We start from the raw sequence: 25,912 nt of genomic DNA on the forward strand, positions 1-25,912 counted from the left end.
GTCACGTAAAAGCGCTTAAACGTTTGTGCGGCATTTAAAGTGCGACTCGGAACTTTTGGAACTTTCACATCCGTAAACGGAGACGAATGCTTTGGTCACCAGGAAGCGTTATTTTTAAGTTAAAGAGCGCGGAGGGGAGGCGGTAAAAGTCTTAACTCACCATCAAGACTTTTACTTTAAATGAAGATTACTTAGTTGTTTGCAACTAACTTCTAGAATCAAGCGGGATATTTGTATCGAAAAGGTGTAGTTGGAATGTTCCAGTTTTAACGAAGGACACAAACTAGATCCAGTTTATTATGGTCACTGTGTTGAAATTGTTAGTGATAAAATGGGCTGAATGGGCCATGAAACAAACTATTTTCCAAATACTCAACTCTCATTGTGCAGCTGGCTGTGATCCCATATTATTTGTGACTTGTTGTCAACAGTGAGTGTATTTAGCACACCTCCTGGGTAAAAGAGTGGAGAGTAAAACAAGGGAAGGAACAAATACAAGACGTTTTTGCTTTGATTTTTTTCAGTGCAGATGACAGTTTTTTTCAGGCGATGACATGATTCATTTATTTATTTAAATCACTTTTTGTGTAACTCTGCTTTGTGAATTAAGACGTAACGTTTGAATGTGAAACACGTCTGAAGTTCACTGGAAAAAATGCCCTTCCAAAAATAAGTAAAAAAACAACAAATACAAGACGTTTTTGCTTTAAGCAAATAAATCTGCCAATGGAACTAGTGAAAATCGGCTTGTCCAGATTTCTTGAAATAAGATGTGATATTTAGGACTTTTGAGTTAAAACTGATGTTGAAATTAGCTTAAAAATCTCTTCAAATAATAAAAAAAGCTTGTTTCATGTGAAATATGACTCAAAACAATTTGTTTTCAAGACTTTTTCACTTAACAAGATATTCCAGATGTATTGTCTTAAAACAAGTCCCTATATCTGGCTGAAATGGTACTTTATGGCAATTTTGTCTTATATCAAGTGTAATGAGATAGTCAATGAGACAAATATACTTGGTAAGATTTAGATTTTTTCCAGTGTAACAGTCCCCTGAAAGCTGCTGCACACATGGATGCACTCATGGATGCACTCATTTCTTTATATATTGTCAGGGAAACATTAAGTTAGTGCAGCGACTCATTGAAACATGCTAAATATAAAATAATAATAATAATAAAATCAGTGGCAGCAGGTCTGATGGAGGGATGAATCCTCCCCAGAGCCCGGAGCTCAACATTACTGAAACAGTATGGGATCATCTTGGCAGAGAACGGAACAAAAGGACATCCAAAGATGTCAGCATATCTTTCAAATGGAAACAGCCGTCCTGTAGGGATTGGAAGCTATGAATGAGGCGCATGAAATGATGCTGAAACAGCTCAAAAATAACAGGAACTGGATCCAAAGCAGAAGCCCCGAGTGAGGCCCAGATTACAGGACTGTCGTCTGATATGCTGCTTTATAAAAACACTGAAACCTCAGACCGGAGGGATCAATAAATCCCCCCAAAATGATAAGAAGCCGACTGATTGAGACAGTTCAGAACGGAACAAAAAGGCAGCCCACATCCAAAGAAGAGCTTTGGGATGTCCCTCAAGAAGCCTGGAGAACTATTCCTGAAGACTCCTTAAAGAAAGGACAGAAAGCTCGTCTGAGAGGGTTCAGGCTGTGTTGGAGGAGAAAGGAGCTCAGAGCAGATATTCACTTTAAAGCTGCTCAGAACTGAACTAACTCTGGTTCTGCCTCAGATTCTGGGTTTATGTTCATGTTGGAACATGTTTCAGTGAATCTCTGCAGCTGTTACCATGGAAACATCTGCAGATATTCACTTTAAAGCTCCTCAGAACTGAACTAACTCTGGTTCATAATAAACAGTTTACGCCCATTTATTTGTAACTTTCAATGAATTAAAGGATAACTGCGGTATTTTCAACATTAAGCCTCTTTTCTGAGTCGTCTGCAATGTTTTAGAACCCCCCTCACCGCTTTTTTGATGTTTACTGCTGTCTCCGGTATTTGCCTAATTTTGGTTCATCTCAACCTGCTTCAGAATGGCAAGTCATATGCATGTCCAAAAAGGTCCGTAAAAGCACCATAAACGTCCGTTTTCAAAATCATCAACTCACCGGAGTGGTTACTGGTGTGCACTGGTAATCCATATCAAATTTCGTTGCGAAAAGTTGCTTCTGTCGTGTTTTATTTGGCAGCTCGTTCACGCTTGCACTATTTTCTTAGCGGTGGCGGAGTAATTTCAACGAACATCCAGTACAAAATGTCAAATAAAACACGACAGAAGCAACTTTTCGCCACGAAATTTTAAATGGATTACCACTGCACACCAGTAACCACTCCGGTGAGTTGATGATTTTGAAAACGGACGTTTATTTTGCTTTTACGGACCTTTTTGGACATGCGCATGACTTGCCGTTCTGAAGCAGGTTGAGAAGAATCAAAATTAGGCAAATACCGGAGACAGCAGTAAACATCAAAAAAGCGGTGAGGGGGGTTCTAAAACATTGCAGACGACTCAGAAAAGAGGCTTAATGTTGAAAATACCGCAGTTCCCCTTTAATGAGTTAATCTGTAACTAAACGAGGGGTCCATCACACATTCCTGTATCTGCTGTGGAAAGAGTACAGAAAAACCCAGAAGAAGAAAGTTGTTCTGCAGCTGAAAGCAGCTTCTTTTCACTCGGGAGTAACGTGGAGTCATTTTTAGTGTGAAATGACATCAAGACAAACATGTGAGGTATAAAACAGAACATTCAGACGGCGTGTTCCCGTTTTTATTCAGTCCAACTGTAGTGTAAGAATGACACTCTCTCACAGTAAGATTAACATTGCAGTTGGTTTTGTGAGTGCTTTGCACCGGCTAGCAGCTAGACTCTTTGCATTATTGATGGGAACGTATGTTCCCTTCTTCAGACCAAGCATACATCTACAGTGAGCACCAGAGGAGTCCTCGGGTGCAAGTTTAACTTCCCCACGTTATAGAAAACAAACATTCACAAGTGACTACAAAATGTGAATAACGCTACTGTTCTCTGTCCACTGATAAAAAGTCCTTTTTTTTTTAAGTCTATATATATAAGAACAAACAAGACGTTTTACAAATATTTTAATGTCCAAAAACAATTTGCATAAGAATTCCTTCAACGTTCAGTCTTTTTTTCAGTTGATTCCGATTTCTTTGCCGTCATCGATCAGCATAGAGAAGTGTCTGCTGCCCCCCAGGTCCAGGGCCGTTTTGGTGAGGCCGCCCATCTGCCCCGCGGCGGCGCCCACTCTGTCCATGCCCCCCGCGGTCAGAGGGTGAAGCTGGGCGATGCCCCGGTTCTGGATCACAGAGATCTCGTTGTTCTTCATGGCGAGGCTGTTGGTGATGGCCGTGGCGTAGCGGTTCCAGAAGCCGGGGTCCACGTTCATGGCCCGGGCTGCCAGGTCCTTCTGGAACATCTCCCCAAACTTCACCGCCTCCCCGCCCAGCAGCGCCATGGGGTTCTCCACCGACAGGCGCCGGCCCCTCCTGGCCGGGGCATTATTCCACATGTGCGTTCCCATATGAACCTGAAAGGGACATTTAACACACAATAAGTGCTTCTATTCAAAGGGAAGAACAGACTTTTTTCCTCCTTTTTGAATAATTTTCACTAGGCCTGGGCGAGTTAACTCGTTATTATCGAGTTAACTTGTTAATTATTAACGCCGATAAATATTTTATCACACATTAACGCAGTTTTAAAGAAGCCCAGAGCAGACGTGGTACGTATAAACTTTTTTTTTATGGTTTTCTCGAGATAACGAGTTAATTTACCGATGGTTTTCGAGGCCACTTTTTCTCCCCTGTTTATATGTGTTTTATGTGTTCGCAGTTTGTTTGTCTTGTAGCGATAACTTTCATATCAGCCCGCGTCCTTTAAGGAGACGCCTGGCTCGACTTTACACCTCAGTGAACCTGCTGATGTAGTCGACTTCATCAGTGACCAGCTGAGGGGACCAGGCCGTCTCCATGGTTACCGAATGATGCACGAGAGGTGCCGCTTTCGTTTTCTCAAGATAACAAGATGAATAACCCGTTATCTCGAGAAAACGAAATGCTCGTCACACCAGCGGGATTTGCTTTGTGCATTTTCACAAACGCTCCACATTCCATGTTTGATTCATAGTCGACTTTATTCAGTTTTCAATGAAAGGGGGTAAAGATGGGTAAAAACCTTTGCCAGAAATACATTTAAACACATATAAACAGCGGCGGACTGGGGAGAAAAAGAGGCCTCGAAAACCATCGGTAAATTAACTCGTTATCTCGAGAAAACCATCAAAAAGAAGTTTATACGTACCACGTCCGCTATGGGCTTCCATACTTTTGTGCCTTTAATGGATAGGAAAGTTCAGAGAGACAGGAAGCAGGGGGCAGAGAGAGGGGGAACAACACGCAGCACAGGGCCGTCCGATGCCGGACTCGAACCGGGGCCAGCTGCAGCGAGGACTATAGCCTCTGTACATGGGACGCCTGCTCAACTCACCACTCCATGGACCACCCCTGTTTTATTATTTATTTTATTTTTGTAAAAGTCTGTTGCTCACAGGCTTTTATTATTGTAAAAGTCTGTTGCTCACAGGCTTTTATTTTGTAAAAGTTGTTGCTGTCTGCTGCGGAACCGGAAAAGAAAGTAATCGGCGGATCCACCAAACACGGAGAAGGGTACGGAACTTTTACTCGGCCATTTTCATTTTAAAGTTCTTCCAGACGGCGGAGTCGACAGAACCAAAGTCATCTGTAAACACTGCCAAGTTGAATTGTCTTCTCAGCGTAGTAGTTCCAGTCTAAAATATCACTTAAAGGCAAAACACACAACTGATAGCAGCAAGTCATTCAAGGAAACAGACAGTGGAGCGAGGCTTCTACATAAAAACTACACAAAGATGCTGATGTTAAAAGTGTGTTTGCACAACAAATGTTATGGCACTTTCATTCATATGGCAGCACATTTAAAATAAAACTAAATGCTAAAAGCTATACACTACTTTTGGATTCATTTTTGGATTCTGCATACAAATGTGATTAATCGTGATTAATCAGGGAAATCATGTGATTAATTAGATTAAACATTTTAATCGTTGCCCGGCCCTAATTTTTACCCATCCGACACGTTTCTGTTCGGGTTGCTTGTTAGATTATTTTGATATTTCTTTAGAATAAGATAAGATCTGTGGATACTAGACTAAGACGACCTAAAACCAGCCAATGACCTGCGAACTGTTTTTGTCATTTTTCACCCAAATATTTTCTTCTCCAACTTCTCAGACGGGATCATTTATGGCTTTTATCTGAATTCCAAAGTTAGTGGCACGAAACAACAACTCTAAAGATGTTAACTCAGGCTCTGATTAACTGTTTTACAGGCACATTTAATTGTGATTAATTATAGGAAAAGTCATCAGATTGACAGTAAAATGAAATGGCTAGCAGAGGTTTTATGGTCAGACCGAGGCAGCCTGGAGCCCATATGTAGTCGGAGCCTCCACTCTGCCGTGAAATGAGATGTGCATGTTTTAATTCTGCTCGTGTTGTTGGTTCAGTTTGTTTGTCGCCGTCGTTATTAGTCTAAAAAAGTCTTGCCCCCCCATACTGCTCAAACACAATTGTGTTTGTACTCGTTAAATATCGATTTGAATGAAGATTAATCTGGATTTGTTGTTTTAAATCAGAAATAAGAGTAAATGCATGAAAACTGTAGTTAGATTAATGTGTTTCTGTGTGTGTTATGACGTCTTTAACAGCGTTTTTTCTGGAGCTTGTTCTTTGAAACTCCTGCAACAAGACGCCACATTTCATGGAATAAACTTTGAATCAGAGTCCTGTGAAATATTCTCTTTCTTTGATCTTTCTTAAGCTCCCCGTCCAGCTGTGTCTTATTTCTGACCTGGGCCTCTTCACATCTAGGCTAAAAACCTACTTACTTAGGATTGCTTTTAATACCCAGTAGTATGATGACACTTTTATCTTATTTGATTTTGTTGTATTTTATTGCTTTCACTGTTCTTTTGTTGTTTTTATTTCTTCTTCTCTTTATTTATTACCTGCTGTAAAGCACTTTGGTACACCGTAAGGATTGTCTGTAAAGGGCTGTAGAAATAAAATATTTATATTTCCATTTGGTCAGCACACCAGCAGTAAAGCCACGATAGTCAGAGAGGTGACGTTTCTCAGCTAAAAGCTAAAAATGTCTGAACACAAAGAGGAAAAAGGCGTTTTCTAAAGGTGTCGTCCAGGTGCTCTTTGAAGGAAACAACTCCACGCTGTCCACAGAAAACCTTCCACTTCACTTCCTCAACTGTGACCCTAAATATGGGACATTTTGTCCTCAGAAACTATGAAAAACTCTCCAAAACAGAGGGCCGTCTGCACCTAGGACGTTTAAAGTTGCACGTGTAAACTGCAGATCCTCCTTTTCAGAGCTTGTTGGTCCTCAGAGAACCTATTCACAGCCACAACAGGGACGTCAGCTTTCCTACGGCTCTGTGTGAGCTACCAATCAAATGCTGAGAAGCTGTATTTCGGAATCTCTGCAGAAATCTTCGTAGGTAGAAATTAGGGCTGGGCGAGTTAACTCGTTATTATCGCGTTAAATCGTTAATTATTTAACACCGATAAATATTTGATCGCGCATTAACGCAGGCTTTTTTTTTATATAATATTTTGGGGCTTTTGTGCCTTTAAAGCTGCGGTCGGCAACTTTTTTTTAGTCATATTAGCTTGAACTGTCATGGGATTCTGGAAGTAGAATATTAAATAGGCTGTTTAGGAAAAATAACGAAATCTGTAGCTCCCTCTGAAGCCTGTAATCATGCTTGGAAAAATCGAGCGCTCCCGGCTGTTTTTAACCAATCAAGTTAAGGTGGAGGAATCCTACCTGTCAATCACAGCTTGTGCACACGCTGCTGAGCATGAGTCTGCCCCAGCTTGTGTGCGCTCACACTGGTGTGAACTCACGTGCACAACCTCGTCCACAGAGGGGGAGGGGTTTGGGGGGCGATTCGGAAGTTTGTTAGAGGTTGGGGGAGGGACCTGAAAGTTGTATCAGTTCGAATTTTCCGACTTTAGACTCGCAATTTTGAAAACCTGCCGACTGCAGCTTTAATGGATAGGAAACTTCAGAGAGACAGGAAGCAGGGGGCAGAGAGAGGGGGAACGACATGCAGCACAGGGCTGTCTGATGCGGCACTCGAACCGGGGCCAGCTGCAGCGAGGACTGTAGCCTCTGTACATGGGGTGCCTGCTCAGCCCACTACGCCACGGACCACCCCTGTTTTATTATTTATTTTGTTATTGAAAAATCTGTTGCTCACAGACTTTTATTTTGTAAAAGTCTGTTGCTCAGAGGCTTTTATTTTTGTAAAAGTCTGTTGCTCACAGGCTTTTATTTTGTAAAAGTTTGTTGCTCACAGGCTTTTATTTTGTAAAAGTCTGTTGCTCACAGGCTTTTATTTTCTAAAAGTCTGTTGCTGTCTGCTGCGGAACCGGAAAAGAAAGTAATCGGCGGATCCACCAAACATGGAGAAGGGTACGGAACTTTTACTCGACCATTTTCATTTTAAAGTTCTTCCAGACGGCGGAGTCGACAGAACCAAAGTTATCTGTAAACACTGCCAAGTTGAATTGTCTTCTCAGCGTAGTAGTTCCAGTCTAAAATATCACTTAAAGGCAAAACACACAACTGATAGCAGCAAGTCATTCAAGGAAACAGACAGTGGAGCGAGGCTTCTACATAAAAACTACAGAAAGATGCTGATGTTAAAAGTGTGTTTGCCCAACAAATGTTATGGCACTTTCATTCATATGGCAGCACATTTAAAATAAAACTAAATGCTGAAATCTATACACTACTTTTGGATTCATTTTTGGATTCTGCGTACAAATGCGATTAATCGTGATTAATCAGGGAAATCATGTGATAAATTAGATTAAAAATTTTAATCGTTGCTCAGCCCTAGTAAAAATCGTTTTCTACGGACCTGCGCACAATCCACACGGTCACGGCTTTTCTCTGTTATGGCGCCCCGATGGTGGAACGATCTCCCGACTGATGTCAGGACAGCTGAGTCGCTGCCCATCGTTGGCCGCAGGCTGCAAACCTCTTCAGGAAACACTACCCAGATCCGCCCTCTGAAGACATCATCTGTTTCGTCCCAGCTCCTTACGCACTTATTTGTTTCCTAAATTCTCTTCCCATTTATCTCAGTACCTAACTTACTGCACTTACTCTAGCACTAGTTATTCTCTGTGGGGATATATAGAAGGAATCTTGGCAGCTTTCTCACTAAAAAAAGACAATTTTTCTCCTCAGAGCTTGGAAAAGGGGCAACTGGACTTACTCTTCTCCGAGAAGTTGCCCTTATTGAAGCTCTTAGGACTACGGTGACCTGCATGACTGAGACTCTACGTCCACATATTCATCAGTGGATGATCAGGAAGCTTTGTGAGCGGCTTTCCTTTTCACCCAGTGTGGTCCATGCATCACACGTTGCACGTTCGTCTTATTCAACACAGATTAGCCGAGATGGGACCAAGTCACACATGTGCAAGTCTCAAGTAAGTCCCAAGTCTTAGCTTTCAAGTCCCAAGTAAGTCTCAAGTCTTAACTTTCAAGTCCCAAGTAAGTCCCAAGTCTTAGCTTTCAAGTCCCAAGTAAGTCTCAAGTCTTAGCTTTCAGGTCTCAAGTAAGTCCCAAGTCTTAGCTTTCAAGTCTCAAGTAAGTCCCAAGTCTTAGATTTCAAGTCCCAAGTAAGTCCCAAGTCTTAGCTTTCAAGTCCCAAGTAAGTCTCAAGTCTTAGCTTTCAGGTCTCAAGTAAGTCCCAAGTCTTAGCTTTCAAGTCCCAAGTAAGTCTCAAGTCTTAGCTTTCAAGTCTCAAGTAAGTCCCAAGTCTTAGCTTTCAAGTCCCAAGTAAGTCCCAAGTCTTAGCTTTCAAGTCCCAAGTAAGTCCCAAGTCTTAGCTTTCAAGTCCCAAGTAAGTCTCAAGTCTTAGCTTTCAAGTCTCAAGTAAGTCCCAAGTCTTAGCTTTCAAGTCCCAAGTAAGTCCCAAGTCTTAGCTTTCAAGTCCCAAGTAAGTCCCAAGTCTTAGCTTTCAAGTCCCAAGTAAGTCCCAAGTCTTAGCTTTCAAGTCTCAAGTAATTTTTTCTTGGGCAAGTCAGGTCACCTTATTATTGCAATTTTACCTGCAGAATCTGATCTTAATAAAGTGAAAACACAAAGATATAAGTAACTGTCAGTAAACATCATTGGCCAATGTGTCCAACCTGTCCACCCCGTATCATATCAAGCTAACGTTAGCTAACTACCGACTAGGCTAACAGGATAATATTAGCTAATTTGACAAGCACTTACTGGTCAGAATGGATCTTCAAATAACGAACAAAGTTGGAAGTTGTCGTCTGGCTGTCTGAGATGTTGATGCCGCATGTCTTGCACTGTGCTGTTCGTCTTTTGCCGTCAAAATGGTGATTACGAAAGCCGAAGACAACGACTCTTGGTCCCGCTGACATGTTGATGCATATCTGATATGAGTTTATTCTCTCCAATAAACACGTAAGTTATGTAGAGAGGGCATGACTGATTGACAGGGTAGGGATCCAATCATGACGCCATTCTCAGCCTGCGCTCCTACCGGGTAATCAATATTATATTTTTTATTAATTTATTAATTTTATATTCAAACTGAAAACATGAACTGAATAACTCTCAAGTCATTCAAGTCATCGTGTCTCAAGTCAAGTCAAGTGCTGAGTCTCTAACTTCCATGTCCGAGTCGAGTCTCAAGTCTTTTATTTTTTGTCAAGTCGAGTCACAAGTCATCAAAACAGCGACTCGAGTCCAAATCACAGTGACTTGAGTCCCCATGTCTGCAGATTCGACCCAGTTTTCTTCTTCTAAACACGATCCCTGAATGATTCTGTGTTTGCTCAGCCCTAACGGGTGTTAAAGGCAGGTGTTTAGGAGGTAATTCACCCCCGAACATGTGACCAGAGCCGTGACTCTGAGCCCAGCAGCACAGGCGTACCTTCAGATTGCCTTTGGTGGTGAAGGCCCTGCCGCAGATTGAGCAGACGAACGGCTTCTCCCCGGTGTGCGTGCGCTCGTGGATCTGCAGGGCACTGGCCGAGGAGAAGTTCTTCCCGCAGACGTTGCAGTTGTGCTGCTTCGGCGTCCGGCGGGGCGGCGCCGGCCCGAGCAGCGAGGTCATCCCGGGGCTGTAGGCCGCGGCGATGTGGACCCTGAACGGGGGCTGCTGCGCCTCCATGTGACCGTTCACCTCCCCCTTCATCCCACCCGATGGCGTGCTGGTCATCAGCCCGGCGAGGCTCTGACCCGCGGCTGAAAGGAAAACGCACAGTTATGAAGCCGTCTGCACCGCTCTGACCTCTGACCTCTGTTAGAACTGTTAGCCTTCCTTTGCGGAGTTAAGGCGAAATTGGTATTTTTGCTATAAAATTAATTCCTTTAGTTAAAACAAGTTCAAACTCCTTTGTCCTCCATATTTATCCATTCTAAGTAGGTTCCATGCATAAACCTCTTTAAATGACCTTGTATGAGAAAGAAACACAGGAATAGCTTTCCTTTGCCGAGTTATGGCGAAATTGGTATTTTTGCTATAAACACAAATTCCTTCAGTCAAAACAAGTTCAAACTTCTTTGTCCTTCATATTTATCCATTCTAAGTAGGTTCCATGCATAAACCTCTTTAAATGACCTTGTATGAGAAAGAAACAGGAATAGCTTTCCTTTGCCGAGTTATGGCGAAATTGGTATTTTTGCTATAAAATTAATTCCTTTAGTTAAAACAAGTTCAAACTCCTTTGTCCTCCATATTTATCCATTCTAAGTAGGTTCCATGCATAAACCTCTTTAAATGACCTTGTAGGAGAAAGAAACACAGGAATAGCTTTCCTTTGCCGAGTTATGGCGAAATTGGTATTTTTGCTATAAACACAAATTCCTTCAGTCAAAACAAGTTCAAACTTCTTTGTCCTTCATATTTATCCATTCTAAGTAGGTTCCATGCATAAACCTCTTTAAATGACCTTGTTTGAGAAAAAAACACAGGAATAGCCTTCCTTTGCGGAGTTAAGGCGAAATTTGGATTTTTGCTATAAACACAAACCCCTTCAGTCAAAACAAGTTCAAACTCCTTTGTCCTTCATATTTATCCATTCTAAGTAGGTTCCAACCATAAACCTCTTTAAATGACCTTGTTTGAGAAAAAAACACAGGAATAGCCTTCCTTTGCGGAGTTAAGGCGAAATTGGTATTTTTGCTTATAAACACAAATTCCTTCAGTTAAAACAAGTTCAAACTCCTTTGTCCTTCATATTTATCCATTCTAAGTAGGTTCCATCCATAAATCTCTTTAAATGACCTTGTATGAGAAAGAAACACAGGAAAAGCCTTCCTTTGCGGAGTTGGGCGAAATTGGTATTTTTGCTTATAAACACAAATTCCTTCAGTTAACCCATAAGAACCCACCGTGACACAGGTGTCACACGGCCTTTAAATGTTCTGGAAAATTCCATGAAAAACTTTATCCTTGATTTCAACTCATGAATTGCCAGAGTGACCCATACTTAACATCCTGGTGGGTCATGTGACGGGTCATGTGACAGGTCATATGATTTAGTCTTCCCATAATAACATTTCCAAGATGTCTGTGTGCCAGGTTACCACTACGGGCAGAGCTAGCTAAATTTAAATAATTTGTTTTTGGTTGCTAAAGGAAAGATTCAAACCATTTAAACCATTTAACACCCATTGACACATCTATGGCTGTGTTCGAAACCGCATACTTCTCCTACTACTCCTACTACTCATACTAACTTTAACTTCTTTAAGTTCCCGGATGTATACTAGATGCATACTAGATTCGCCGAAATGTTGAGTAGGTTACTACTCATACTCAAACCACCCAAGATGCAACATAACGTGACGTCGCCGATCGTCATTTCCTGTCAAAAACGGCAGTTTCAAGCTAGCTACAACGAGGGTAGGTTCCCTTCCTGTTTTCAAAACAAAAGCACCAATTGTATCGCAATGGCTTTCCCTATGATAATAGGCAACGATGAAAATAACCAGAAGTGCGTTGCTCAATGCGGCTAGCTTTAGTAGCGCCGAATTCGTGGGAACAAAATTGTAAATAGCCGGTATTTTGTCAGATTTTCAACACGTTGGGGATCTAAACGACTACTTTCTCGTCTGAAAATGTTTCAAATGTTGCTAAAGTTTACAGAGTTTAGAGCTTAAGCGAAATCAGCTTCAGGCCGGCTCGGGCATGAGCTAAATGCATTGTGGGTAAACGCTCTGCATACTGTCTGATCGATGAGTATGCAGTGTGGAAGTATGTGGTTTCGAACACAGCCTCAGTCTTCCCATAATAACATTTCCAAGATGTCTGTGTGCCAGGTTACCACTACGGGCAGAGCTAGCTAAATTTAAATGGCTTGTTTTTGGTTGCTAAAGAAAAGATTCAAACCATTTAAACCATTTAACACCCATTGACGCATCTTTGACACGAGGGAGTGTTATTTTGAGCAAAATGTCAGAAATGTGTTCTATATAGTCTGTTTAGTCTGTTTTATGTCCCCCTTAATTTTCATTTAAGTACAAATGGGTCCAGGTTCTTATGGGTTAAAACAAGTGAAAGTCCTTCATATTTATCCATTCTAATTCACTGTAGCTTCACCTCTGTCTCTGCTCAGCTGGAACGACACGCTGTACGGAGCCTCCTCTTTCACGCACATCTGGCTGGGATGGACCCCCCTCGGATCGGCCGGCGCAGACGCCGGAGACTCGGCCCGCTCTCTCTTCACAGGCTCCTCCGGAGGCTCCCGGGGGTCCAGCTGGTTGTCGCCCGCCGCCGGCGATCTGATGATTGTGGCTTCTGAGACGCTTTGAAAGGGAGACGCCGATCCCGAAGGTGAACTGGAGGATTCGGACACGCGGTGGCTCCTTTCGCTGCAGCTCTCCGGCTTCCCGTCGCCGTTGGCGCCCATCTGGCCGCCGTCTTTGCACATGTTCGTTAGCGACTGGATGGCGAAGCAGTGGCTGAGGTTCACGGTGGAGTCGATCATCCTCATTTGGTTCTCCAGAGCCGCTATGCTGGACGCGCCGCCCGAGGACTTAGAGGGCGAATAACAGTCAGAGTAGAAAGGTTTGTATCCGTGAAGGTCCTCGTCCATGTTCTCCACCTCCTCCTCGTCCTCCTCCTCCTCGTCCTCGTTGTTGTCGTCCTCCACGGAGACGTCGTCGGCGAGCTCGTTGCTGCTGACGCCGTCCACGTTGTTCTCGCCGTCCGCCTCGTCGGAAACCCGCCCGACCACGTGCATGCGGATGTGCTGCTGGAGAACGACGGCGTTGGTGAACTTCTTCTGGCAGATGGGGCAGGAGTGCTGCACGTGCACGGGTGGGCTCTCCCTGTGCACGCCCACGTGCGTCTTCAGGTTCCCTTTGGTGGTGAACGCCCGGCCGCACACCTTGCACCTGAAGGGCCTCTCGCCCGTGTGGATGCGGTGGTGCATCCTCAGCGCGCTCTGGCAGCTGAGGACGCGGCGGCAGAGCGCGCACTGGTTGGGGTCGCTCGTCTTCCTGTCGATGTTCTCCACCAGCCGTTGGAGCTTCGAGGTCTCAGACGTTTGCATAGAGTCCACATCTGTTGATCTCAAGAGGGGCGGCGAGCTGGGGAGAGGAGACGCTGAGGGGTTGGGCTCCGGCGTGGCGGCCGCAGACCGGGTGGAGGCGACCGGGTTGGCCCTCAGAGTCAGGGGGCAGCTTTGGGGCAGGTGCACCCCCTCTGATTTCAGTGTTTTGGAGGCTTCCGTCTCACGGTTCGACTCTGAAACGGGAGAGAAACGAGCCTCGCCGCCTCTGTGGTTGGGCGACACAGACACACATTCACCAGGAGCCGCCTGATAAGGAGATTTAACAGACGATGTCACACTTACGGGGTCTTTCGAGCCTCCGACACTGGAGGGAAGCGGGAGACCCAAGCTGGCCGGAAGGGTCGCAACGATGGGTTTGCTGTCCAGCCACGAGGAGATGGGCTTCTCTGGGGGGACGGACATCCCGTAGGGAATCCCGGAGCTCGTCGGCACGTTGTCCAGGTATTCCGGCACGGGGAAGGGGTTCATCTGAACGTGAGGGTACTTGTCTTTGTGCCTCTGGAAGTGCACCTTCAGGTTGCCCTTGGTGGAGAAGCGGTTGCCGCAGATGTTGCACTTGAAGGGCCGCTCTCCGGTGTGCGAGCGCAGGTGGATCTGCAGCGCGCTGTCGCTGCCAAACACTTTGGCGCAGAACCTGCACTTATGCTTGAAGAAGGGTTCTTCCGGGCCGGGCTTGGCTTCGAACAGCGACACGTTGGGCGGTTTCCCCTTCCCGTGCTTCATCAGGGCCGCCAGGGGGTCGAGCGCATTGGCCGTGGCTGCTATGCTGGCCAGGGGGTTGGGGAAGATGACCCTGCTCGGGGGGCTCTGAGGTAGAAAAGGCAGGCTGGAGGAGGAGCTGAGGAGGCTGCCCGGCGCCAGGGGCAGCGGGCTGGAGGAACTCAGAGTCGGAGCCGTGTACGGAGGCAGCGGTGGGGCGCCGTTCTCCGAGGACGCCGACGTGCAGCTTCCATCTCTGAACGTGGACTGCCCACATATGGTTTGTGAGGGCAGACTTTGTGTTTCCAGCATGGACGCCAGAGAGACGGCGGCCTGTCCGTTGACGGCGGAGGGCATCGTTCCCGACAGGGGCAGGACGGGCGGAGGGGCGACGCCCGGGGAGGGGAAGGGGTCGGGGGCCAGGCTCAGAGGCTGAGACGCCGGGTTCAGCGCCGCCTGCGTCGGCTGGCGGTTCATGACGGCCACCTGACTGCAGATGTGCTCGATCAGCTGCAGCTGCTGGACCTGCTGCTGCTGCAGGGCCAGCAGGTGCTCCAGGATCACCGGGATGGCCGCCGCCGCTGCCGCCTTCCCCCCCGCACCGCCGCCGATCCCCTGTGAGAACTGGGCCACCGCCACCCGGGTGCTGTGGAGGATCTCCAGCGTCACGTTGGTGCTCGGCACGCCGGCGGCTGAATCTGGAGGCTGAGGGCTGGAGGTCGTTCTGTCCTGGGGACAAAGCTCCAGCTCCATGGCCTCATCCCACTCCCGCCCGTCCTCCAAATGATCCAGACTGTCGTGGATCAGCGTCTCTCCCAGCTCGAAGCTGGCGTCCGTGGACGAGTCGCTGGACGCCACACTGGGAGCTGGCGAGGGCCCAAACGGAGACTCCTCGGGCGTGGGCGTGCCCTGGCTGTCCTTCACGATCAGCACCACCGGGTCCTCGGTGCAGACCCTCTGATGCTCGCTCAGCTCGCTCCACGTGCAGAACTGAGCGCAGCATTTCTCACAGATGTGCGTTTCCTCTCCGGCGTGGCAGCCTCCACCGGCCTCCTCCCACTCAGGGCCTCCCACAGCATCTGAGGAGGACACAAATAAGAGAAACTGATCATTTACTGTCCTGATGTTTACCAGGGAAACACACACACACACATGCAGCAGGGGAGCCGTCCTTTCAAACTCATGTTTGATCTTTGATCCAATAAGTGTCCAAAAAGAACAAAAACGTTGAGCTGATAAAGAAACTATCTCATTTATATAGAAGTTCAGCCGTTCAAAAGTCTTTATCTACACTGGAAAAAATGACCCTCCAAAAATAAGTAAAAAATCAACAAATAAAAGACGTTTTTGCTTGAAATAAGCAAAAAAAATCTGCCAATGGAACTAGTGAAAATCGGCTTGTCAAGATTTCTTGAAATAAGATGTGATATTTGGGACTTTTGAGATAAAAGTGATCTTGAAATTAGCTTAAAAACCTCTTCAAATGAAAAAAAAAGCTTGTTTCATGTGAAATATGACTCAAAACAAGATGTTTTCAAGACTTTTTCATTTAACAAGATATTCCAGATGTATTGTCTTCAAACATGTCCCTATATCTGGCTGAAACAGTGCCGTAACCAGCATTGAGGACACACAGGTCATGACCTCGGTATTTTCCCCGGTGTTTTTTTTTTTTTTTTTTTTATATTCAGAGAAATGTCAAATTAATATATGATGAAAATCGTTCTGACTTTGATTGGTGGAAAGATCAGCATGCATTCTCATTTGTTTTTCTGAAAATAAAGTCCACATAATCCCTTTATTATCACGTTATATTTTAAAACTGAGCGGAAATGCGCCACCCGACATTGGAAACATGTTTATCATATTACGCAGCTTCGACGTGAAAGTCAGCTAGGAAATGGAAGCAAGGTGAAGAAATCTACTAAACAAACTAAACTCAGAGAGGAGGTGAGTTCATTTTGCCAATCACCAGTGAGAATGAGTGACAGTTCATAATGTTCATAGGCTAGATCATTGTCCTCAGCATTTCAAGCAACAGTCACAAAGCCCCTTGGTTAGGATTTCGTTTTCCAGTCGGCACAAACACACTGCACACAAATCTCTCTCTCAATTCGATCTTCCAAAAAAAAAAAGTAGCGACCTGTAATGAAATTATTGGGAATCATGACACGGCTTGGGCTGTTAGGCTAACTTTTTTTTAAATCAGGGCTTGACAGTTTTGTGCCAACTGTGGCAAGTGGTCATTCAGCCTCACTAGCTACAGTTTTGTTCAGTGCTATATGGCTTCCTACATGTAAATAAAGCAGACTAATAGAAACTGGGTCAGAAACTTATATTTTTCTTTTACTTAAAACAATTGACTGATGCACACGGGTCAAAATAACAGAATGAAATACCCCGTGTACTCATATGACACAATCTTGAGGTTAGTGGTGCTGCTCATGGTGCATTATGAAGCCAAGTTTTACCAGCATTTAGCTAGTTGTCAGGCCCAGCATGATACCTCTGTCTTCTCTGTGTTGAGTGAATGGATTGAATTGAGACTAAACATCTAAAATACAGCCAACATCTTGTGGTCTGTTTGGCACATTCTACGATGTTAATTTAGTGGGTGGATTCAACCAGTTACTTAGGTAAAATGATTGCATTTTCCCTAATGAACCATTTGGATTTTATTGCAAATGGTGTCTAAAATTTTGCACATCGGTTAGACCAATAACCCAACTCATTCATTTGATCTTTTAGTGGGTCATGCACATGCATGGTGATGATGGTGACAATAGTAATAGTAGTAATAATAATAATGTAATATTAATAACAATAATATTAATGGTGATGCTGATCATGAGGACATTTTAAAACAGATGACACAGGAGAGGATGAGAATCAGGGAGTTGAAGAGAGAGAGTCAGTAGAGGAAGAAAGGGGAAGAACTGAATCTCACTCACTCACTCACTCACTCTCTCTCTCTCTCTCTCTCTCTCTCTCTCTCTCTCTCTCTCACTCTCTCTCACTCACTCTCACTCACTCACTCACTCACTCACTCACTCACTCACTCAAATACTCTACTTTTGTGATCACATTGTTATAATAAACTTGTTCACCTACATATCCACCTCCTTGATGGGCTTGTGATTTACCTCTGTTTATTCACGTTTCCAAACTGTATTTTAAAAAGTCACCATATTAGGATGTTTTTTTTTGTCAAATAAGATTTATCGCAATATTTGACCTCGGTATTTGAAAAATCCTGGTTACGGCCCTGGGCTGAAATGGTACTTGTTAGGCAGTTGTGTCTTATATTAAGTGTAATGAGATATTTTGACTAGAAATGAGACAAATATATTTGGTAAGACTTTGATTTTTTTCCAGTGTACCTTCATTTCTTTATATATTTCCTGGTAAACATTAATTAGGTGCAGTGATTTACTGCAACATGGTCAAACATAAGGAAAAAACAAGAGTTTGTTCAATTCTAAGAAGCTTTAATTCTCCAACAAGCCAGGCTGGAGGTCCAGATGCATCTCTCAGCTCCTGTGTCAGGTCTTTGCTGGATTTTTTCCTCTTTCTTAAGGACATCACTTTCAGATCCTGTTCATCTGCTGTAGATAGTTCTTTAGGCCTGACACTTCTTCTTTTGTCCTCCACTTGTCCAGTTTCCTCAAATGTTTTAAGGACACACTGCACACCATGCTGAGATATGCCAAGTTTTCAGCTAACAGCTCTTTGGGAATCACCTTGTTGCTGCAGAAATCCTGTTTTCTGTCTGTCAGACTGTGTTATCTTTGCTGTTTTTCACACATGCAGCTAAAGAAATGGGAACAAATCTTAATTCCAGTCTAAAACCCACAAAGAGCTTCTAGATTATTCATTTCTGGTGGCATAAAACAGTTTAATCATGTAATTTATATTAATTGTTCCATAATTAGTCATTAGATTATATCTTATATTCCTTTTTTAAGCTTTAAATTGGATCTTATTTACTTTTTCTTGATGTTGAATAACATATAATACTTATTATTGTCTGTTTTTTTTCCTACTTTCCTACTTTTAGACGTGATAACGTTCATTTTTTTGGATTAGGATTATTTTAAACTGAATTTCTTATATTAATTTGACTCTTTTGGTAACTGAAAGCAGTTTTAACTTAAATGTACAAAAAAGTTGAAACTATGAAGCTGTTTTTCACGGATGCGGCTAAAGAAATGGGAACAAATGATGCGTCTCTGTGACAGGCTACTGGGAACAAAGTGCCTAAAGATCCAGTTTAAAATGGCTTCTTTGCTAAGTTGTCTGTTCTGTGTGGACACAACACCGGTTCATCCCTTGAGTTAGGAGCCTTTTTCCTGCCTGAATAGCTCAGAGTTAAATGGCTTAACAAAGAAAAAAACACATTAATCTGAAGATGGAGTGTCTGATATTGAGGGAAGAAGCAGAAAATGTCCAAAGAAAAACTCTGAAAGAGCTTCAGAAAGCTGCAGAACTGCTGATCAGGACACTTTAAAGGTTACAGGAAAGTCTGAGAGAAATCAGGACTGTAAATACAAATAATATTCACTTTTATTTGTCCTTTTTAATATTCAGGATTGCTTTGTGAAACCTGTAATATTTCCAGCCACAGCTGGAGGACTCATAATAAAATACCTTTTTAAATTATTACAAAAAGGTTTTTAACTCGCCGCTCTTAATTATCCTCACCCACCCCCCAAAAGAAAGAAATCGATAAAGTTCAGTGAAGTTATCTGACGTTTCAATTGTGCATTCGGACAGATAATGAAACTGTATTGATTTTCTGTGCATTTATATAATTCAGTTTGTGGCTCGTCTTCCACTTTTCGCACGTCGAGGGGGAAATATGAAGTGAATCAAGCTGAAAGTGAAACATTTTCACCTGTGACTGAAAAAGTCAAATTTAAAAACCCAAACAGGTCATAAAGGCTTCATTATTTATCTTTTAGCCGTGATTCTACATCAGAAACGCCCACAAACCTCCATCTATAATGTCCCGGCTGGAATAATCTGCGTGTTGTTGCTTTATTTGTATCAGTTATCATAATGATATCTGAAGGAAATCATCTCAATGGAAGCCGGAGTGTCCTGAAGTGGATCAGCTGGATCCCTCTTTTCTCTTTTCATATATCTTTACTTCCTTTTGTTGCTTTTAGAAGCTGATTTCTCACTCTTTACAGTCCCTGCTGCATCTGTTCAGGTCTTGGCCCATTAGGAAACAGACAGTAAAGCCAGATGGAAAGATCAGCTGTTAGATTACTCCGGTTTTTAGAGTCCTAATTTTATTTTCAGGTTCTAAACTGGATTTATTTTTCAGTATCTCTGCACAGATTTGTTATTTCGCCACAGAATCATAAATGATAAAAATGATTCCATGTGTGCAGCAGCTTAAACACAGGATTGGTGTTAGAATTAACCTCCAGGTGAGCACAAACAAACACATTTCACCTCCTAAAGGAGCTCAACTCAGACACAAAGTAGATCCTCATGAAAGCAGACAGCGCAGCGAGGAAGCGCTTCTATCTGTCACATCTGAGATAATCAAACTTTTTTTCACCGCAGAGGGTAACCGGAGCCCAGCTCTAACATCTATTTGAGAGTCAGACTCGTCAGAGGTAAATAATCGGAGGTCTCGGCCGGCTAAGTGGGTGGTCTGGAGATCACCAGGGCGATTCGGCAAACACCGGAGTGAAAACACTTCCACCGTTTCAGCGTCCACACGGCGAAAGATTTACTTCCAGAGAAAACAAAGAGAAGATCAGATCTGATTTAAACCCTTTAAACGTGAGTCCAGATAAAACAGGGATTTATTTAAACGTTCGCAGCACAGCGTCGGGAACAGAAAACAGATTTACGGCTGGTTTCTTGTGTGGTTTGGCCACGAAAGAGCAGAGAAAAGCCCGAAAGCCCAACAGGCCGGGCTCAGCGTCGGAGCTCCTTCCTCTCCGAGCGACCTCCGGGCTCCACCGGGGTCAGATGTGCTAATTGTATTTTGATCCAGACACGGACCACTTGGCCCTCGCAGGGTGAGGCTGACAAAGGTTAAGTCAGCGGGCTCAATCAAAGCCCCCCGCCCGGCTGCAGGGCCCCCGTCGGTGGGCCTCAAACACACACTGACACCTTTTTAACAGAAACAACAAACTGTCCCTCCAGAAAAACACGGAGCAGAAACCTTCAGGGTTCGGGGGCAGAATCAGAAGAAAGTTAAGCCGATTAGTTCCCTTCAGGCCTTCTGCAGGCGAGAATAAAAACAGCGACGGTGGCGATGAGACGAGCAAAGTTCACTTTATTCTAATGAGAATAAAGATGCCGAATTAATTGGGAAAACTCACAGATTCATGAATAATCAGGACACAAATATGTCTGCGTCCCAGACAAAATTCAGAGGAAGATTTTCACTTCTAATTCGATTAATTTCACATGAACATTAATCTGAAGCAGGAGCTCAATCTCACTGGGAAACATTCCTTATTTAAAACTTCTGATAACATCTTCAGGAAAAGAAAAGTCACTAAATATAAAGACATTTCGGTTAAAAACAAAGTTGAAATGTCTGATCATCGTTGGTTTTATCCCCCCAGAAGCCCCTGGACACACCACACACACAAAACATATATATATATATATACACACACATACACATATATATATATATATAAGGCCGCATTTTCAGCTCATTTGATTTCGTTTTGACTCAATTTCAGTTAAAAAACATCTGGCAGGAAGTTTGAACCCCCGTAAAAAAAATACTTGAATTTAAATTAACCTTAAGTCTGCAGAAATAAAACACCACGCAGTGCTTTTTTCTTTACTTTCTATTTCAGTTAATTCTGCTGGAGCACGAGCTCACCTCGGGCCCCTTCCGCATGACACGAGATTAAATATGATTTTAATAATAATCTTTGATTTTCTTAAAATGTTTAATTATTCAATCCGCAGTTAATGATTCCGGCTTCAATTACTCATAAATAATAATAACTAATTAATTTGGAAGACTTGGAAACTGAAATGTGGAAATTAAATACAAACAATAAACTTGCATTTGATTAGTCTGAATTAAAGGAATTAAAGGACGTTTTTTTCTCTGAGCGGCAGCGGAATAAAAGTCAGGAAAAGCGGGGTAAAGCCCCCCGGACCCTACCCTTGCCGCCGCGGAGGGCTGCGCTCCGGCTCGCCTCCTCCCCCGGCCTGAGCTGCTGCGGCTTGGCTTGCTTGCGGCGGGACATGTTGATCCGCCTTCCGCCGACTCATCTACGAGCTGCGAATGGGAGCCTGCAGGGAGAGCGGGGTCGGTGAAATACGCGGTCGGTGGCTGCTGCTGACGGCCGCGCGCAGATTGCGCATGTCAGTGTAATTATGATGGAGGGGGTATAATGCTTTTTACGACTCGAGCTGCACCTCCGACGGGTGATTGGCTGCAGTCCAGACAGCTCGCATTAGATATTGAAATGAGGGATGGCGTTTAATAACGATTAGTTCACTTCCTGTCCGGCGCGCGGCGGCTTTTACGCACAACTCCCGAGCACATGAACTCCGCTGGCTGTCTCGTGCGTGTTGGATCAGTCTCGGTTTGAACTCTGTTGTCGGTGTCCACCACGGCTCCGTGATTTAATCCCCTCTCCGGGCTCCTGGATGAGCTCGTGTGAGAACTCCACGCGGTTCCGACTCCTCGGGCTGCGGCCGCTCGGATGTCCGGTCCCAGGCTCTCTCTCTCGCGCACATCAGGCAGCAGCTTCCACCTTAAAACGGTCTGGATGCGGAGTCTCCTGAAGCTAGACTGAGCCCGGAGTCTGTGAGAGGAGGTGATTTCCTCTCAGAGGAGGTTCCTCCGGGATAAATACGCGCGTAAAATCAAACTTTGTGCGTAAAAGAGGCTCGCGGAGGTCGGACGCAGGTCCGGTCTCACGCTGGCGGCGGTCGGAAGTGAGACTCCCTGGTTTGTCCGCGGCACCGGCGCCCTCCCCGCTGCCTCCGCCTCCGGTCCATCATTAGAAGCCTTTTAGCCGGCCTGATAGGCTACTGCCAGGATCCCGCAGGAGGTGTTGGAGCCTTTGCTTCATTTGTCACGACCTCCCACAATTTGGTGCCACAACACACTGAGAAATATCTCAGTGTCGGAGAAGAAATCTCCCCTTTCGTTACGAGCAGGGACGCGTGAAGGGCAAACCCACCTGAGTTCACTTTCGATCCCAAAACCAGGCTCACCAGATCTTAGTTTTTAAAGTTTTTACGCGTGTTTTGTTGCGGCGCCGCCACCAACAAACACAAATAAAAACGGCAAAAGAAGCCCGATGTTTGAGTTTGAAGCGCGCAGTAAAACTTGTTGTGTCTCGTTTGATGCCTCACTTCAGAGCTGAGAAGAGAAAGAAGGATCCTTCACCAAAGCTGTAATCCCCTTTCACCCCGCATTGTCCCCAAACTTGTAATTATGTGGTATTAAAAGATGCAGCTGGGGGAGGACAGAATCAGCTGGTGATAATTGCAAGTACTACACAACAGCCTGCTATTGATCGGCACGTCTACTATTCCCCTGCTGTGGGGAGATAAGGAGGCCCCGCTCCTGCTGGAATATCATTTCTCCCCAACTATCAGCTTTCTACAGACTTATGATGAATAGCCAGAACAGCAAAGAGCGCTTATCTGGAAACTTGACCCTCCTTGATTCGATATTGATTGGTTGAAACCAGCTTGGCCCGTGGAAAATCTAACTGGTCCGTGATCTGTCCCCGATTCTGACTCTGAAGCACCTTTTAATTGTAAAAAACTGTCTCCATCTGTTTGAGGAAGAAAAGCATCACGTGACAAGAAACAAAAATTAATCTAAATGAGGCCGATTTGTAGTAATCAGGATCAATAAGGAGGTGCAGAAAGCTGAGGAACATATAAGGTTGCACTAAATACTGGCAGATGACAGAAGAAGACACAGATGGTTTGTCCATGACTGTCTGATCAAATCTACTGGGAATTTAGAGGCTTTTAAAATCAGATTAGATTGAAATGTTCAGTTTTTATTTTCCAGGAAATCTCACTAAGATCAAAACTTTGATTTTTATTAAAAAAAATACCTGAAAACATCATATAACATCATATATAACATGAGTATAACTTACCGGGGGGTATTGTTCTACAACAATCTAATAAATATCTACAAACCACGTAGAAAAGTTGGGAGGTTGCAACCAAAACTTAAATTTAAAGTAATTTATTTAAGCAACTGAACCTTTTTTTTAATCCAAATCTATTATTTCAGCCTCCTCACTGACCAACTTTATTGTATTTATTAAAAAGAAAATCCAGAATCTGCTGCAGCAGCACTCAGTAAAAGTTGTTCTGGAGTCACAGAAAGACAGAAAAACTACAGAAACATCTCATTTATTCAACTCATCCTGAGTTAAAGTTGTTTTCATTTTTATCAACAAAGTGACTCTCAGTTCAAATCAAACTGCTGTCTGCTCATTTTGCTTTTAACTACAAACCTCATGTCAAGAAAAGTTGGGAAATTATCGACAAAGCAACAAAACCTTTGATGATTTCAGCATCTTCACTGAACAGTTTCATCGTAAATCCAGAACCTGCTGCAGCAGCACTCAGTGAAAGTTGTTCTGGAGTCACAGAAAGACAGAAAGTTTACAGAATCTACAGGAACAGCGTTCTGGAAGCTTCTCCAACCAGCAGGTTACCTGCTGACAGGTGAGGGTGTCAGGATTGGGTATAACAGCAACATCCACCAAAGGTTCAGCCTCTCCAACAAGGATGGGTCATGGCCACGGGCGTAAAATTGCGTATGGACGCCATGGACGTCTCCATACCAATATTTGGATACGTTTAAAATGTCCATACCAATTTTGAATGGGAAATTGCACAGCGTTCGGGAAACCAAGGGTTAATTTCCCCCTTCCGCAGTTCCTTCTCTCAAAGATGGCGTGTCATTGGTGGGGACAGCCTTGCTATCTGTGATTGGCTCACCTTCTGTAGCGCTATGCCTGGCTTGTTGTTGCTAGGTTGGTTGCTAAGCGGTGATAGCGGGAAAACAGCTGACGAGGTGACCGGTCTTTTGTTCACTGGCTCAGAGTCATCATGTCTGACTCGGGGAGGAAAAGAAAACCACCAGGACAGATTGGATAGCATTAACATAAAACAAATATGCCAGCAGTTTGGATGCGTCAATGACCGGCGGCGCCATGCATTTGGCTCATTCATACAAGATTTGGCCAGTTAATAGGCTCAAAGCTACAAACTTAATAGTTTTTCAGGAAAAAGTGAGCCGTGGAAAAGTGTTTTTCATGTGAAAGTTTATGTCTTTATTTTTAATTAATGTTTGCTGGACCTTAATCTTTTGACTGGTGTTTTATTTTTGTGGGAACTGTGCAGAGCTAATAAATGCTTGTTGGTAATGCTAAGTAGTCATCCGCCTGCATTTTTCAAAAATAGTACATTTCCACTTTTATTGTTCACATGTTTCACACTTATCTTTGCAGTGTGCACTTTCAAAACTTCATCAGTTAATATTTTAGACAAAATGCACCAAACTCATCAACTTACAGATCCTGAAATTTCAAAAACACATGTAATAATAAAACATCTTACTGTGGCAATGTCTGCCTGGGCCTGTGATAATGTTGAAGCCACCAGAAACTTGAGTGACTTGCATAAAAAAATCAATTCTCAATCTTGCCATTATGGTTTTCATTAAAAAAATCAGAGGGCTCTGAATCAGATGGGATTTGCCATTATTCACCCCAGAATTGGTTAAAATGCAGAAAATTGCATCGAAGAAATACAAAATTTTCTGGGGTAGGACCCCCAGACCCCCCACACAACTGAGATGTCCCTCAACCTTAGGTGGTGGTGGACTGGCAAATTATGTCCCCACCAATGTCAACATCATTATTACGCCCTTGGTCGTGGCTCACCGCTTTGGGCCAAACTCCATCAGAGAATCATCAATAAGTTCAGTAAATGTTTCTCAGGAAGAGACCAGGAAAAGACCAGGAAAAGTTCAGGAAAAGTTCAGGAAAAGTTCAGGAAAAGTTCAGGAAAAGACCAGGAAAGAAAATCAGGAAAAGATCAGGAAAAGATGAAATGTTTCTCAGAGTCAGACTGTAAAGAACTTTCTCTTTCTCTCAGCATCTACAGAGCAGAATATTGAGGACAGATTCAGGGAGTCTGGGGAAACCTCAGCGTGGAAAGGCCGAGGACAGAAAGCACTGCTGGATGAGCTGGGAGCCCTCAGGCAGCCCTGCAGGAGAAACCGTCATCATGCCACCATGATCCATACAGCCACCATGATCCAAGCAGCCTCCATGATCCATACAGCCACCATGATCCATACAGCCACCATGATCCATACAGCCACCATGATCCATGCAGCCTCCATGATCCATACAGCCTCCATGATCCATACAGCCACCATGATCCATACAGCCACCATGATCCATGCAGCCTCCATGATCCATACAGCCACCATGATCCATACAGCCACCATG

At 44.0% G+C, this 25,912-nt stretch overlaps 1 protein-coding gene across 1 annotated transcript; it reads right to left on the reverse strand.

Moving 5' to 3' along the window:
* Positions 1-2,776: 2,776 nt before the first annotated feature.
* On the reverse strand, positions 2,777-22,507 carry sall3b (spalt-like transcription factor 3b). Its single transcript, XM_075449513.1, has 4 exons — positions 21,568-22,507; positions 12,740-15,493; positions 10,067-10,380; positions 2,777-3,571 (listed from the first exon to the last, which is right to left on the reverse strand). Exons 1-4 carry the CDS (start codon positions 21,650-21,652, stop codon positions 3,176-3,178), a joined length of 3,549 nt encoding a protein of 1,182 aa, XP_075305628.1. The 5' UTR covers positions 21,653-22,507; the 3' UTR covers positions 2,777-3,175.
* Between the last annotated feature and the right edge of the window lie 3,405 nt (positions 22,508-25,912).

This window comes from Odontesthes bonariensis, chromosome 18 (genome assembly GCF_027942865.1).
Source record: "Odontesthes bonariensis isolate fOdoBon6 chromosome 18, fOdoBon6.hap1, whole genome shotgun sequence".
Taxonomy (NCBI): Eukaryota; Metazoa; Chordata; class Actinopteri; order Atheriniformes; family Atherinopsidae; genus Odontesthes; species Odontesthes bonariensis.

Excerpts from the sequence above, each read along its gene's own strand:
- sall3b (XM_075449513.1), bottom strand. The coding sequence starts at position 21,652 with ATGTCCCGCCGCAAGCAAGCCAAGCCGCAGCAGCTCAGGCCGGGGGAG. Across the intron at positions 15,494-21,567 it reads AGCCCTCCGCGGCGGCAAGG|ATGCTGTGGGAGGCCCTGAG; the intron begins GTAGGGTCCGGG and ends TGTCCTCCTCAG. Across the intron at positions 10,381-12,739 it reads CCAGCTGAGCAGAGACAGAG|CCGCGGGTCAGAGCCTCGCC; the intron begins GTGAAGCTACAG and ends TTTTCCTTTCAG.